This window comes from Chlorocebus sabaeus, chromosome 9 (assembly GCF_047675955.1).
Source record: "Chlorocebus sabaeus isolate Y175 chromosome 9, mChlSab1.0.hap1, whole genome shotgun sequence".
In the NCBI taxonomy this organism is placed as follows: Eukaryota; Metazoa; Chordata; class Mammalia; order Primates; family Cercopithecidae; genus Chlorocebus; species Chlorocebus sabaeus.
This window is the reverse complement of record NC_132912.1, coordinates 81268810-81285912: the sequence shown is the minus strand read 5'-3', so window position 1 is coordinate 81285912 and position 17103 is coordinate 81268810. Positions and strand designations below refer to the sequence as shown.

Sequence of the window (17103 nt, the reverse complement as noted above, 5' to 3'; positions counted from 1 at the left end):
CTCACCTCTTGTGTGGGTTTGGCAAGCACACAGTTGGCATTTCTGAGAAAGGAATCACAAGCAGAGAATAGCTTCTGACAACAAAGGGCCCACCTTGGTTGAAGTTGCACTGTTTCTTGGCACCTGAAGGCATTGTTTTGTGGACTCTCATGAGCTGGTGTTCCTGCTCTCACCTGACCCTCTGTCTGGCTGGATACCACATGCTCTGTCTCCTGCAAGAAGAAACAGCAAAAGTAGATGAGCCGTCAACAGCAATGAGTTCCATAGCATTATTATGCCGGAAGTGGGTCTCAGGGCAGGGAAGCAGCAATGCATAACACAGTCTGCTGATTGTGGTGTGGGAAGGGAGCCAATTCAGTGGTCCAAAATTTTTAAAGCTTCTATCAGTCAGTTGCTGCAAGAAAACAGAATAAAGAAAATAATAATAATAAATCTAATGTCCAAAGATATGGCATAGCCATACAATAAGAATTGTACAGACATTAAAAGTGATGTCATGGAAGAATATTGAATGAATGGATACATCTGAAAAGATAATTCATAGAAGAATATTTATAGTATAGGTTTATTTATGCAAGAATAAACATATGTATGAATGTTCACACATAGTAACACACATACACACACACACACACACCCCCCACACACATGAAATTGGAATAAGTTGAACCAAAATCTTAACTGTGACTAACTCTGAGATGTCATGTTTATTTATTTTTGGGAACCCATATGTATTTTCTAAGTTTTCCACAATAAACATTATTTCTATAATAAGAGAAAAATTTAAGTTAATCTGAAAACTAAAGAACAAATCATTTTTATAAATTCCAGATCTCAAGAGTCCTTGATATCTCTTCCCTCATCCTGCCACACACTATCATATACACACTCATACATACCCCCTCATATACATACACTATTGCCATTGGCTACACTGCATCTAAAGAAACCACAATGTGGGTTATCCATGATGCAATTGCTCATTAACTTAGAAAAACTTCAGAGTGCTAAACACTCTACAGAATAAACACACCAAAACTAAAACTAATCTGGATTCAATACAAAGATACACATACATACCAAAAATGAAAGGTTTATATATATCCAACAGTTCCACTACTATCATCTTTGAGCCATGTCAAACCTCTAACTGAAAAACTTTCTTTAGAATAAAACAGTCCTTCTTTAACCTAATAAATGAGATACTAAAACGAAAATCTGTGAGAAATTCAGTAGCTCAAGATGGGTACCATTATACAGGCAAATTATTCAAGCAATGCAGTGAATTTGGGTCTTCTGGTGCAATATATTATGGTCACAATAGAAACCCAGCTCCTCTATTAAGGGTGTGGGTTGAAGTCAGTACAAGTGTCAATGTGTCAGGTGCCTTAGAAATCATGTTTCCAGCACACTAGAACAACATGGTGAGGCTTTTTGCCAAGAAGTCATCATCACAAGCCTCTACAACAAAATCATATGAATGCCTTCATATGAAAGGGGTAAAGTAGGAACAGTCGTGCAGAGTTGTGGGAAAGGAAAACATTAGCCCTATCAAGATCCTCTCTTTAATTCTTTGAAGCCTCCAGCTTCAGGTAAGAAGACACTCCACATGAAAATGGAGTGTATCCATTAGTATACACCAGTCCCCTAGACTTAGTAGTTGCTTGAGAAAAATTCTATAGCTACCCAAATACTGGTCAAATTCCCCCACACAATGGTTTTCATGTGAGACAGAGTTCTGCTTGCTACTTGCTCAGTGTATGGCCTTGGCCAAATTACATAAGTTATCTGGGCTCAGTTTCCTCTTCTGTAAAATGAGGATAATACCATGAATTCCACAAGTGCCTGCCAATTGGAGGCACACAGCAGATATGAACTACTACTGATAACAATATTGCTTTTACAAACATTTTCTTAAAGCTCAATATTCTGAACCTAGTGCTCAGGTAATCCTTGCAGAATTAACCCAAATGAGTTCAGCAAAAGAAAACCTATGTTTGTGGTAGAATGCTTATTTCACATTTCTATACTAATAGCAATATTACTTTAAACATTATATTTAGAAACCTCAATTGATGTAGGCCTTAAGAAATGGCCCCTCTGAGCTCTAAAAGGTTTAAACCAAAAATGTCCATTTTATTAAAACTTTATCCTTTTAGGAAAGAGTAGTGTTTGATTTTTTTTTCAAAAATAGTGTTTTATCTAACTATTTGAACCTTCAAAAGTTGAGAAGGGTTAGAGAGGCCAAACACTGTTGGATTCCCTTGGATCTAGGATGCATCTTAGATATGAATAACAAGAACTTTAGAGAAAGTGTCTCTTTAATATGCTTAGATCAGAAATCTCAAAGGATTGCAAGAGAAGAACTCTTCTCTAAAATGGAAAGATAAGGAGTATTTGGATACAGATGACTATCAAGTTCCTGATTCAAATGGGGAAAAGAGTGTCACTGTCACCTATGTTTCTTTTCCCCACCAAGAATTTCAAACCTCAAGATGGTAGGGGGAATTGGGGAAGACTAAATAAGAAGTCTGGTACAAATCATCCTGAATGCTGATGGATGGAACAGGCTCTGATATGACATGTATGTGTGATTGTCATGACAGGCTGCCCTTCCCACTGCCAAAAGTTAGATCGTGTTTCAAAGTTCGGATCTACAAGCTCCGCTCAGATCAGAAACCCAAGTACAGCCTTTCTTAGAAAATGCCGAATTTATTCTTCCTTCCAGAGATCCTTATGATTTTGGAAAATATTTCACTCATAAGAAAAGGAATAAAGATTTTTAGTTTAGTTCCTTCCACTCCATTACCTCCTTATAGAATGACCACTTGTGGGCCAATAGCCCCAGCAAAGTTCACATGGGAATCAATGAACCTTCAGATGCTTCTAATTTCTAGGCTTAAATCTTCCAGCTGATACCCCAGACAGCCTGAAGCAGACACAGACCTCCCTAGTGTGCCCTAGGTGAGTTCCTGACCCACAGAAGCCATGAAAGATAATATATGATTATTGCTATTTTAAGTTTTGTGGTTATTTGTTATGCAACAATAGATAACTAAAACACATTACCTTTCCTCTATTCTAAGATACCATCAATTATAAGCCATCATTGGTCTGATTACATAACAGTCTTTTAGGGGAAAAAATGTCACATTAAATGCATCCATTAATTTTAAGAAATGTTCAAAAATGAGAAAGGTGAAATTCTGAACAGATGTGTGCATTGGCATTAAGGAACTACAGAGCATCCCCAGGACAGCCTGGCATGTAACGACACAAGAAGTCCTGACATAAGTACCTCACAGGGAACAGGCAAGGAAAACCCGTCTTAGTTGCACCAGCTTTAAAACATAATTTCATGTTTTCTCTTAAAGAAAGAAGACAGAAGAAATGGGGATATCATCTTATTGAATTAATAGAACAGTAGCTTTCAAAGGTCTTGTGCTACCAGCTGTCATTTATTCATAAAGTTATAAAGGAAAGAGTACAAAACAAGAATAGTAGTACTCAATCAAATGTATCTGCCTCTATAAGAGATTTAGCCAGATTCATGAGAGGTCAAGGCTTACTTCCTTGGTAAGCCCGTTTCTCTGTTCCAGTTGGACTCCACCATCTGGAGAACGTTAACTAGGGCTGCCAAAGAAAGTCCTTAGAGTAAATAACGTATTTGTAAAAGATTGAGAGTTAACAGTTTGTCCCCATCCCCCACCCCCCAAAAAGGTGACAACATCAAGAAAGGAAATAAAGAACACATTTGATTACCTTTGCCCATTTAAGTTTCATCACTCTGTTTAGAATCGACTGTAACATTCAGCTCAAAAATTCCAGAACATTAAAGGAGGGTATCTATTCTGAAATAACTAAGATATATTTTTACCTAAAAAAATCACTACTATATACCAAGCATTTTGTTAGTTGAGAGGGTTATAGAGAAGTGAATAAGACATTCTTGCCCCAAAGAACTTTAAAATCTACTGTCTGACACAGACTAAAGGATAAGAGAGCAGATTCTAACTTTTTACTTCTGTGTTAATGTGCCTGTCAAATGGTCAGATCCAAGCTGACCAAGGGGAATGAGGGAAGAAGCCAAAATCCTCTGCCCCATGCTTGGTCTTCCTGCCATCTGGCCAAGTGTAGCCCAGATGGGCACCTGGAAGGAAAGGCATCCCACATCTTTTCCTGTTCCCAGCCATCTTCATCTACCCTCCACCTCACTCCTAGTATGTCCCAAGTCCACCTCAGTGGGGTGATTTGTTGGTTCTCTGCCAAATGCAGGGACCATCAAATTGACTACATTCTGAGATAGTTCATAAGAAAGCCGTCCATGAAACAAACATTATTTAGGCTGTTTATCTGATCCAGGTGCTGAGGCTAGCAGAGTGTGCATGATAGCAAAAGGAAAGCTATTAACTCAAGAGGCTCAAAACCCAAACTTACTTAAGGAAAAATTAGTTGCCTCTAAACCAGAACAGGGAAATATGATATTTTGTTCTTGTTGCAATTTTAGTGAGTTCAGCTGACTCTTGTAGGACTTGGGATCATCTAGTTTTGATCAAATGGCAAGGCCATTGCTTCAGGTCCTTCCAAATTCCTCCATTTGTACAAATCCATGGCCATAAAAAAAAACAAAACAGAACAATTTTCCATTCTAATCCAGATCTTGTTCATCTTCTCTGTCTGAAAGTCAGAAAGGTAACTTTGGGCCTCAAGGATGTATACATCCTGTAAATCTTCCCTCCAAGATGTGGTCAATCAAAATACCAAATCTTCATCTTCTCATACTTGAGGTTTTCTCTATGTTCATTCTGTCCCCAAATTGATAAAACTTTATTTTCTTCAACTGTGGATTAAATGTTAAATGAAATGGTTCTGTAGCCTAATCACTCTATTGTTAATAATGTCTTATATTTACAAGAGCAAGGACTTCCCCAAAGCTCCAATTAAGACATGATTAATATATCTGATAGCACTATAGTTTAGAAAATCTTATATTTTCAGTTCTTAAGGTGAACAAGAGAAAGTGTAAATCTACCCTATCCTACATCACCCAAGAGTACCTTTCTTCTTAACCTTCACATGTCTGTGAAAGTGACTTGATGTCCTTCTGAATAATTGGAGAATTTTAAAGACGTTTATACCCTGATAAAAGAAACTATTGGACTATTACATTCATGTCATAAGTAGGGTAAAGAGGTCATGTACGAGTTGACTTAAATGTCCTTTCAAAAATGTGTGTCTATTATTTAAAATTTTCTGGCCCTTTTAAGAAATAGGGAACTAAGAGAACAGTTTCTTCAGATCTATTTTTAAAACTTATTTCTGGCCATCTTACTCATTATTTCAACAAAGAAATAAAATAAATCATGGGAAAAGGCAGTCATAGGCTCAAAATCCACACGTATCCATGAAGTAAGATGTCCTCTGATTCTATTTCTTTCTTTTTCCTTTTTTTTTTTTTTTTTTTTTTTTTTTTTTTTTTTTTTTTTTTGAGACAGAATCTCTCTCTGTCACCCAGGCTAGAGCACAATGGCATGATCTCGACTCACTGCAACCTCTGCCTCCGAAATTGAAGTGATTCTCCTGCCTTGGCCTCCCAAGTAGCTGGGATTACAGGCACCTGTCACCATGCCCAGCTAATTTTTGTATTTTTAGTAGAGATGACTTTTCACCAGGTTGGCGGCTGGTCTCAAATTCCTGACCTCAGGTGATCCACCTGCTTCGGCCTCCAAAGTGCTGGGATTACAGTCATGAGTAACTGCGCCCAGCCTGATTCTAATTTTTTAAGCTGTAATATATATTACCCAGTTTACTGCTTTGTTGTTAAGAATTTCTAGTAGAAAACAGACACTCAATTATGCTGTCTATCATATATACTTTCCAAATCTGATAACATTCACTGAGTGCTTGCTCTGTACCAGGTACTAAACTAGGCACCTTCTATGCACATTTTCTCATTTACTGGGAAGTAGGTTTTAGTCCCCCAGTTTTCCCCAGTGAGAAAAATGAAGGGAAGAAAAGGCAGATGACTTACGTAGGCCAGAAAGATTGCCTTTTATACATGAGGTGCCTTTCTGAAGACCTTGCAAAGTCTGACTGATATTTGTGTATTTTAAGACTATATTCTCATGACAGTAGTTATTGGGTATTTCCATTCATCAGCTAATGTAGAAATATTTCAATAAAATCAATACAGCTTATAATTCAATAGGCCCAAACAGCTTTGATATTATACAGTTCTTGATCGATTTAGGAGGAATTGCATTAATTCAAGTTGTTTGCCTTAAAGGTGATTTAATACCTTATATTCAATACTTCATTCAAAATTATATAAAATAGGACCACACCAGATCATATGACTGAGCTAGAGCACCCAGTTCCTAACCCCAATCTCCTAAACCCAAATCCAGAGTTCTTTCCATTATACGTTACTATATGTACTCACTATAGAACTGAGAAGTATCCCATGCAAGTCAGTGTGAATACAGTCACAGTTAAAATGTAACAGCTGGGGTGGGTGGTATTCAAATATAAAATCAATGGAGTACACAAAAGAGTAGAAAACAGACTCATGAGGCATGTGGATTTTCAGTAGTACTTGTTTTTTCTCCTCTCTAGCATGTGGGTTAAAAGACACAGGGACTCTGAAGTGAGGGAGATTCATAAAAACCTAGTCTTCGCTCTAATGAGCTTGAGATTGAAGGCAGGGAGGCAGGATTTACCAGTTATGAGACGTGAGATAGCTGCCTTGAGTATTTTGACAATCAGCTAACCAAAATCTAGCTTCCCCTCTCTAGGAATCCTTGCATTTCTCCTCTTGCTCCACTGAGGAGTTAGGCCTTGCACAGGTCTCCAACTCTTCAATTACAACACATTGCTAAGACTACAGAAGGCTCCAAACAGCATAAAGCATGAAGGAAAGCAAAAGGCAAGTAGTTTCTGATTATGATCACATTGCTTCACTCCCTCACGGCACTAGACTTGAGCACTGTAACTCCTAGGATTCAGAAACTGGTCATCTCTGCAGCTTTATGGGATCTTGGTTTTCTGATGAGATTCATTCATCAAATATTTTGTCCCTCTCAGGGGCTACATTTTGTGCTCTTCCTACTTCCTTCCCTCAGGGAGCTCACAGTCAAGTTAGTAGTGGCAATGGTGGTGGGGGATGGAAGAGGTGGCAAGACACAAACTATAAACAGGCAATTGCAGTATAGTATGATCAATGCTACAATTGCTACAATAGGATAAGGACAAAATGTGAGATGCTTTGAGAATATATAGGAATGACACCAAGCTTAGCTCTTGGGAGAAGTATCACTGAAGTAGCCTAAAAGATAAATGAACATCAACTGGAAGAAATAGCATGAGGGGGAGGCAGAATGTATCAAGGCAAACATGTGTAAGTGAGAGCATGGAATGTTCAAGGAACTCTGGATGAGTGACTATGTTTAGAATGAGAGTCAAAGGTGGGGATGGTGAACAACCAGGCAGGCGAAGCACAGGCAGAAGCCAGATCATGTGAAACCTCTAAGTATGAAGACTACTAGTCTTGAAGAGTTTGGGCTTTATTCCATTGGCAATGGCAAGCCACTGAATATTATAAGTAAGGCATGTTCAGATTTGCACTGGAAGAAATCACCTTGGGCTTGTGTAGCAAATGGATTAGAAGGTGAAGAGGAGGAATCAAAGAAAGAAGGATAGTTAGAAAGTTAGAGCATCCCAAGCAAGAGATGACTGTCAGTTGGATGACAGAGGTGGTAGGCAGTATGGAGAATAACAAATTAGCTAAAAAGATATTAAAAAGATAGAAAAAATAGGCCTGGTGATTGACAGAATGTAGTTGAATGAAAAAGAAGGACAGATGGTGATGCCAAATCTCAATGTGGGAAAATGAGGTGAATGCTATTGCTGCTCCCTCAAGTGGACACAGGAAAAGAAACAGTATTCAGGGAGAGTTGGGTAGGAGGAACCCATGCAGCATCTAAGTAGGCAATGATAAATAGAGGAGCTGGAATCTTAGAGACAGACTAGGGCTGGCAATACATATTTGAGAATGATCAGGAGGGTGACCAAAACCACAAGTCAGGTAACACAATTCAGAGTAGGCAGAGATGGAGGAAAAAACTTGGGAGAAAACCCTGAGGAATGCCAATATTTACAGCACTGATGGTATATTTTTACATCAAAACTCAAGCTGCAAAATAACGTATATATAGTAAGAACCTATAGAGAGGTGGAGGGGTAGATCAATATGTTTGTGTATGTATGTGTGTGTGTATTATTACTGTGCAGTTATGGTTTTTCATGTGGGATATAATTGATAAGTTACTTAATTGCTTGAATTATTTAATGAGTGTGTGTTGCTTTTACAAATTAAAATAAGAATATTTAATTTTAAAACATTCAAGGGACAGGCAGATGGAAAGGATACTGCAGAGAAGACCAAGAAAGAGAAATAGGAAGAAAATGCAGAGCGGGTTGTCATGGAATCTTCAAGAAGGAAGCTCATTGCCTGACCCACTTGTTTCATATTGCAACAAAATGCTAACGAATTTTAACTCCATAAGGAAAACCAGGGTAAGACAACAAAAGAAACATTAAATATTACTAAAAGTACACTCAATAGTGTGACTTCTGTCTTGAGATATTATAAATGATGTTCTTTAAAATAGGTGCCACTGTTCCTTATGTTCTACTTGTGTTAAACTTTAATAAAGGAATACAATTTTCAAACCAAGGAATCAAAAATCATGGTTAAATGGAACAACTGGAGCAGTGAGTCAGCACCTATAAATATGGCACCACAAGCTTAAGCCTTTCTACTAGAACTTAGTCCTATGCACAGAGCAGAGGTATGATAAGAAAGCCTCTTTGTCAAGTCTGTCCTCACTTCTCAGTCACATGGCCTCTCAGGTCTAGTATAGAAGCTAGTGAATTATTTAGACTTCAAAGGGTTACTACGATTTTAAAAAGGAAATGCTAATTTCTGGGGAGATTTTTGTTGCTGTTGTCACTTTTTCTTTTCTTTTTTTTCTCTCTCTTTTTTTTTTTTTTTTTTTTTTTTTTTTGGTAAGAGACAAGGTCTTACTATGTTGCCCAGGCTGGACTCTCCAACTGCTGGGCTCAAGTGATCCTCCCGCCTCAGCCTCCAAAACAGCCAGGACTACAGGCATACATTACCACACGAGGCTTTAATTTCTGTGATTTTAATATGAATTAAGAAAATATGTATAATTTAAATCATCTCCCTCTGAGTTGAGGTTTAAGATCCCTTAAATGCCTCTTACTTGCACTTTGAGAGACTAAGATGTGTGGATCACCTGAGGTCAGGAGTCTGAGACCAGCTGGCCAACATGGTGAAACCCTGTCTCTACTAAAAATACAAAAAAAATCAGCTGGGCATGGTGGTACATGCCTGTAGTCCCAGCTACTCAGGAGGCTGAGGCAGAAGAATCACCTGAACCTGTAAGAGGGAGGTTGCAGTGAGCCAAAATCACGCCACTGCACTCCAGCCTGGGTGACAGAGCAAGACTCCGTCCCCCCCAAAAAAATAAAAAAATAAAAAACCTCTTACTTAAAAGATAGCACTACCTTCCTGGGAAAAGCCTACCTTTTATTCCTTTTCGGGGGGCTGAGAAGGCAAACAGCCTGTTGATACAGAATCTCTACCATGTTATTTTCCGAAATTATTAAACTATGTCTGTTATTCTTTGCTTTCAAATATCCCTCAATGTTTCATTTTGCAAGCTCCCTTGTTTCATTTAGTTTAGCAAGAAGCAAATTATTCTTCTATTTCCAAAGCAGTCATGAGAAAAATCCAAAATTACTATCACAAATATTACTTCAGCTACTAAAGCTGTTGCACTAATGTCACAGCTTTCAACACTAGGCTCTCCTTATATTCTTGTATCAACAAGGGACATCTCTGCCTTTCCTTCTGCTGAACGAGTCATTGAGAATTTTAGAGCAAGTCCAACTGTTCTCACAAAATGTGGAACAGTTAACAAAGGAGAATCATGTCATTCCAACATTCCCCTTTTAAAGACATTGTGGAAACGTCAGAGTTCTCCCATCTTACAATGAATGCATGGTTCTGTATTTTGTTTGTTTGGTGTTTTTTTTTTTTTTTTTTTTTTTTCTTTTTTCTTTTGAGAGAGTCAAGAGATGGCGGGGGAATGAGGAAGGAAAACAGTATTGTCTCAGAAACCAGAAATGCTGACATGGATTTCACTTTCATGCAAACCGATTTAAGAAACTTTTTAAAACTGGGATAAAAATAAGGAGGAAACGGAATATTATGTACAGTGTTATCTCAAACTAAAAACAAATTAACAACTCTAATAAAGCAAATCCTGACAAGAAAATTATTCTAAGATATCTAAAGAGAAGAAACATTTTGAAAATAGTGGTATCTTGTGAACGCCTAGGATTCACTTGCATTTTAATGGTAATTCAAAGATGTCAAGACTTTAATATTAGGTAAACGGTAACACTCCTGTATACCCTCAGTAATACCCAAGGTGCGGGGAATCATGTTCCACAAAAGTGCAAAATATTAGCTCCTCTTAAAAAGTCTCCAGCTACAATGTTAGCATAAAGCAGGACTAACTCTACAGCGACCAACTTTCATTTTATCAAAGGCTGCTCAAATAGCTTCCATGCCTCATTTCTCAACTAACAGTCATCAGGGCTGTTTATCTCTTTAACTATTTTATCAGACTCTTCAGCCAGAAGTAGAATATATTCCCCCAGAGGTGATCTCCCTTTAGAAAGGATGCTTCCTTCTATGCAATAAGATCAGACAATACATTCGGACTGAATTGAATATTCTACGTAAAGGTAACACACGGCAACTTTTTATGTGGACTTTGGAAAAACCTAAGGACCTATGAGACCCAAATATTACTTTTAGCACCATTCACTTTGAGGAAGTCTTTAATTTGAATACCTAGCATATATCTGGAATAAAGGAAAAGCTTAATACCTAGAACATTGAACTCAAAGGCATTTGCAGCTTGGTCAATAGATATCCCATGTCTCTAACCCAAAGGCTACCCCACCCCCTACCAGCGCTACTCCTCAAACTAATTTCCATATAGCTTCAAGATGCAGGAAATCCCTGGAGGCAGACAAGATTTCACCAGGTGAATGATGTTGAGAATAACGGAAGAAAGGACCAGTCCCTAACAACAGATGCAATAACATCACTTCCCTAAATTCAAGTGTCTATCAGCTTTCTATGGTCTGCATTGTGCTTCTTAACCTGGGGCCAAGTCCACAGAGGATAGGAATGGCAGGATGCTCTGCAGGGGTATGCAAGCCCACCGGATACACAATGCAATGAAAGCTCCATGAAGGCCACTCTCTCATCGGACCCATTCTCTGTAATCTCACATGGACAGACTCAATAAATATTTTTGAATGAGTTATTAGCATAACTCATAGTATCCTGGGACATCAAACTTAAGTGACGATTTAGAGAGAAAAGTTTTTTTGAATCAAAGCAGAAATCTTAATAAACTACAGCATGCTCAAGACTTCTTAAGATGACAAGCATATACCAGTCAGGGTTCTTAGCTTCAAACAACAGAAACAAACTCTAAGTAACTTAACCAAAGGATGAATTTATTAGGAAGCTTACAGAATAACTTAAATGGTTGGAAAACCAGACAATAGACTACTAGGCCAAGAGCACAGTAAAATTGTGCTCAAAAATAATCCAACATGGACTCTTCTGCCATCTAAATCTGCATTCTAAATCTTCAATGACACTGACCCTAAGATCATTGTTTTTTTTTTTTTTTTAAGAAAAAAAAATGATAATGCTGCTTATCAGCTTCTATACAACATTGATTATAAGGAGCATCCTGACTTCAGTGATATGGAATTGTTGAAAATATGTGAATCTTAGGATGGATGAAAAGAGGTCAATTCTGCAGCATGCAATGTTCACACCATGCACTCAACAATGGGAACCACCATTATGACCACTGCTCACAGCTCAGATCTCATTTCTCACTGCATTCACTTCCACTCCTAGAGCTGACTTCTCGGCTTCTCATCTCAAACCAAGATTAGGGTGTGTACTTCTGACTTGTATCACCCCAGTTGTGTCCATGTGCTAGCTGAAAGGGAGGCTGGAAAAACAAATAGTGGCCTTTTCAGCTTTTATAGTGAATAAGGCATTCTGCTTTTCTCCCTTCAATGGGAAATTCTCCAAGCACAAGAACAGAGTTCAGATGCTTGGCAGCCAAAACAGAATGACAAATAACCTCTATAGGGAGATTTCAAAGAAACTCCCTCTTATGGTAAAAGTTCAGTCTCCTCAGCTGTTAGAACTTAGAAACAGAAAAACGTTTGCAAAGCACCAGAATAAGAAAACTCATTAGGAGGAATCCAAGGCCCTTACAATCCAACCTCTACAAACTTTCTGTCAAGCTTCCATCACCCCATCCTTTCCACATCCTACACTTCACGGATGACAAATTAGGTGGCAGCTCTTGAGTTCCACTATCACTCATGTCTTCACTCACAGTGTGTTCCCTCAGCTTAGAAAACCTCCCTCCTCCTGGAATTTTCTCTACTTAAACAACTCCCATTTTACAACTTGGGCCGAGAATCGTCTCTTGTGTGAACTTTTCCATATAGCCCTCTTTTTTGTGATCTTTTAGCACTTTACATGTAATTCTATCATTGAAGAAAGAGGTCCCTACCCAATATCTGAACAAAAAACTGAATTCATTGTTTGCTAAAGCCGGGAAAAACTGCACTTTCAGAGGCATTCTCCCTGAGCAAAGAAGAGAGAGCTGATCTTCTCTAGGGCTTGGAGACCCTTAGAGTGCAGGCCCTAGCAGACTTCCAGAAGCTGGAATGTTTAGGCATTAGCTGACCTTTAGCTGCATAAGTAAAGCTGGAGTGAGAATGTTGCTGACTGGCTGACTTGCCTGGGCATGTGCACTAGAGTTTAGCTGTTGCCAATTGTCTGGCTTTACAACTGTGTGTGTTGTTGGCTAGCTTTCAGAAGCAAGTGACTGGCTAGCTCACAGAAGCACAAATGATTGCCAAATCAAGTTGTTATTGACCCAGTTAAACAGGTACAAAACACATTCTGATGGTTACTGGTCACTGTGGCCATAGAACAATCAGTCTTTTCCAGAGAGGATAGGAACTTTTCATTTTCTTTCTTTTTTTTTTTTTTTTTTTTTTTTTTTTTGAGATAGAGTTTCACTCTTGTCACGCAGGCTGGACTGCAATGGTATGATCTCCGCTCACTGCAACCTCCACCTCCTAGGTTCAAGCAATTATCCTGCCTTTGTCTCCCGAGTAGGTGGGATTACAGGCACCTGCCACTATGCCTGGCTAATTTTTGTATTTTTAGTAGAGATGGGGTTTTACTACATTGGCCAGGCTGGTCTTGAATTCCTGACCTCAGGTAATCCACCCACCTCAGCCTCCCAAAGTGCTGGGATTATAGGCATGAGACATCGCGCCCAGCCCGAACTTTTCATTTTCACTCTCACTATTGTCATAATGTATTAGGATACAATAACCATACTAATAGCTAACATTCTAACATTTATTGAGCTTTTACTATGTACTATGTATTACAGTGAATAAAGCATTCTGCTTTTCTCCCTCCAATGGGAAATTCTCCAAGCACAAGAACAGAGTTCAGATGCTTGGCAGCCAAAACAGAATGACAAATATCCTCTATAGGGAGATTTCAAAGAAACTCCCTCTTATGGTAAAAGTTCAGTCTCCTAAGCTGTTAGAACTTAGAAATAGAAAAACGTTTGCAAAGCACCAGAATAAGAAAACTCATTAGGATGGAATCCAATGAGTCTCCTCATTGGATTATCCCGTTTAATCTTTCAAACAATCTTATAGGTGGGTCGTATTATCCCTCATTTTTCAGATGGTTAACCTTAGGTGCCTCACTGGGATTCAAGAATAAAAAGAATGACAACAGAGGCAGTGCTCTTACCAGTGCATGCTAAAGACCCCACTGTCTGTTCTTCTCACTGTTTCCCCAGGACAGATAACAAACCCAAACACCAGGGCCCATCTCTCTTTGCGTCCACAACTACAGAGGTCCATGGCCTCTCAAGCAGAGGCACCCTCCAATGTTGGTTGTTAAAGGAATGAAGAAAGAGGGTCCTGAATCATTTTATTGGTTCAAAACCTGGACTGACAGTCAATAAACTCTGCATCTTGCCATCTAACTGTGCCAAAGTTGATAATAAAACTAACATCCTGTATAAACTGTCAACTACATTTATGACTTTGAGAAAGCCAGGCCATAAGATCATCTGTTCTACCTGGTTACCAGCCACATTGTGCTAATTCTCCATCTTTGATACAATTACTAAACCTAAATGACTAGTCATCAACCTGCCTCACCTTCCCCAAGGTAAAAGTCCCCACTCCATACCAATGTGTAGTCACTGGATCCCAGTCATAGTGCTCTATGCCCATATGTCTCTGCCCTGCCAGTCTACTAAGTGCCTCACATACTCCTGGAACAGAATCCCATCAGTTCCTGCCAGTTCCCCTGGAGCAGCAAGGAGCCAGTCCACTCTAACTTCAGGAAGCCCCTTCTTATATTAGTTTCCTAGAGTTACAGTGACAGATTACCACACTTTGTTGTCTTAAAAACAGCAGAACTTTATTCTCTCACAGTTGTGGAGGCCAGAAGTCCAAAATCAAGGTTTCAGCAGGGCCATGCTCTCTTCAAAGGCTCTAGGGGAAAAATCCTTCCTTGCCTTTCCAGCTCCAGGTGGCTCCTGGCACTCCTTGGCTTGTGGCAGCATCACTCCAGCCTCTGCCTCCATCCTTACTGGCCTTATTCCCTGCATGTCTCTCTGTGCCTGCTCCTCTTCTTGTAAGGACACCAGGTGTTGGCTTTAGGGCTCACCCTAAATACTCAAGATGATCTCATCTGAATTCTTACATTAATTATATCTGCAAAGACCCTATTTCCATTTAAGGTCACATTGTCACAACATTCTGAGGTTCCAAGTCGACATGAATTTGAAGGGGGACACTACTCGACCCACTACTCCCCTCAACATATCAAGAGGGAAAATATTTCCTATAGGGAGATTTCAAAGAAATTCCCTCTCATGGTAAAAGTTCAGTCTCCTCACCTGTTAGAACATAGAAATAGAAAAATGTTTGCAAAGTACCAGAATAAGAAAACTAATTAGGATGGAATCCAAGACCCTTACATTCCAGCCCCTACAAACTTCCTGTCTAGCTTCCATCATCCCATCCTTTCCACATCCTACAGTACGGGGATGATAAATTAGGTGGCAGCTCTTGAATTCCACTGTCACTCATGTCTTTACTCCCCTCAACTTACAAGAGGGAAAACAAAGGCCCCCTTAGGCACACTCAACCCAGCATCACTGATGAAACACCGTTATCGAAACTAATCTGGCAAATTGAGCAAAACTGACTGATGGTTTTGCCCCAAAAGCGATTGCTAGTGAAATTGATAGTCTGAGAAGCGAAAGGAAAGGCCAGCTCAGTGTGCATAGGGCAGATTGTTTTCAAAATATAATAGAGGTCCCAACATAGCTAAAGCTATAAAAGGTGACTGATTAAAATCATCCATTCCAAAATAAGGAGGCAGAGGATTATTTTATGTGTGTATGTGTTGAAGATAGGCTTTTTAGTCTTGTTTGCAATGGAAACATTTCCTTCTAAAGAATACAACACTAAAAGGCTCTGAGACAAATCACATTTAGCAATTAGTTCACAAGTAAGTAAGAGAAAGCCAAAATAAACCAACTTCAAAAGTATCTTAGTCAACAACAAAATGTGTGCGCAGGTATGGCCTTGCAGTCAGATACTGTAATAAACCCTAGGTGTGTCGTTTCTGAAATCTTAACCAAATAATGAACATTTCAATTATAGGAAAATAAAGCAATGCTCAAGAATTATTGAAGTTACTGAATTTTCTGATTAGAAAGAAAAACTTTTTTTTAAAAAGAGTCTGCAAAAACTTTTATTATTTTCTGAGTTACAATATTATCTCCATTGCCCAGAGATTTATAATCCTGTCTCCTAGAGTGCCAGCTCCCTGCTTCTCCCTCGTCCTGATGTCTACCCTGAGCCCATCCCTATCTCAGCATAGAGTTGATTACCTCTTGGTGGACTGTTTGCCTGGGCTCCTCACTCACCCCCAGATCCCGGAGACAGCAAGGCTGCATGGGCTAGAGTGTAGTCCACCAGATTTCTGCCTGGCACTTGGCCCAAGAATGGCTCTAACATCCAGACCCTTGTTCCTTCAGACTCTCCATTACATCAAGAACCAACTACTGAGTCCCTATTCTGTTTTTCAACATGAGGTGGGAGTGGGGTACTCAGAGATATATAATAGGGTTTTGTACTTTTTTCTCTATTTTCATCTTGATGCTTCACATCAAGTGGAAAAGGTCACAGCTGTCAAAGTCTTTATAAGTAACCAGTGAAAAAAATAAATAAATAAAATGTAAAAGCAAATAGCCTTAAACCTTTAGTATTTGCCTATTTTATATTAGATTGGTGCAAAAGTAATTGCGGTTTTTGCCATTTCTTTTCAATGGCAAAAACTGCAATTACTTTTGCACCAATCTAATATTTAAAGTAGTTTAGACTTTTGTTTCATCCTTTTGTCTTTCAGAGACAGCAATATCTGGGCTCTGGGTTCCTAAATCAAATGTCAGTTTCAATACAGCTGAGAAGACAGTAAGCAACGGGGAGGAAAAACCTGACAGAGGGAAGAGGTGGGAGGGCGTAATGCCCTCCTGTGGACCCACAAGCACAACATTCACTGATTTTCTCCTGGTGATTTTTAAATCTGGTAGGTCACACCTTTAGTAAGGTCAGTGTTTCCTGGATTTAAACACACTAAACGCCAGCTGCTGTCCCTACCACACTGGCAAATGGGCTTACCTTTAAACCTTCACGGTCTCCCTTTGGTTATTTCATGTTAGCTACAGCTGAAAAACCTAAAAATCTAACACCAGAATGACCTTTCCTATTGGAAATTTCCCTGGCACACAGCAACTTTACCAAGCCAAGTAATCATAATATTGTAGCTCAGCATGTTAAAGAACAACA

At 39.1% G+C, this 17103-nt stretch overlaps 1 protein-coding gene across 11 annotated transcripts in view; it reads right to left on the bottom strand.

The window, feature by feature from the left end:
- FAM13C (family with sequence similarity 13 member C) overlaps positions 1 to 17103 on the bottom strand; it is a 141502-nt gene that overhangs the window by 77610 nt on the left and 46789 nt on the right. For all 11 annotated transcript variants that reach the window (XM_007963394.3, XM_007963390.3, XM_073019138.1 and 8 more), the window contains one exon: positions 94 to 212. In XM_007963394.3, coding sequence (XP_007961585.3) covers positions 94 to 212 — 119 coding nt within the window. The remainder of the gene's footprint in view (positions 1 to 93; positions 213 to 17103) is intronic.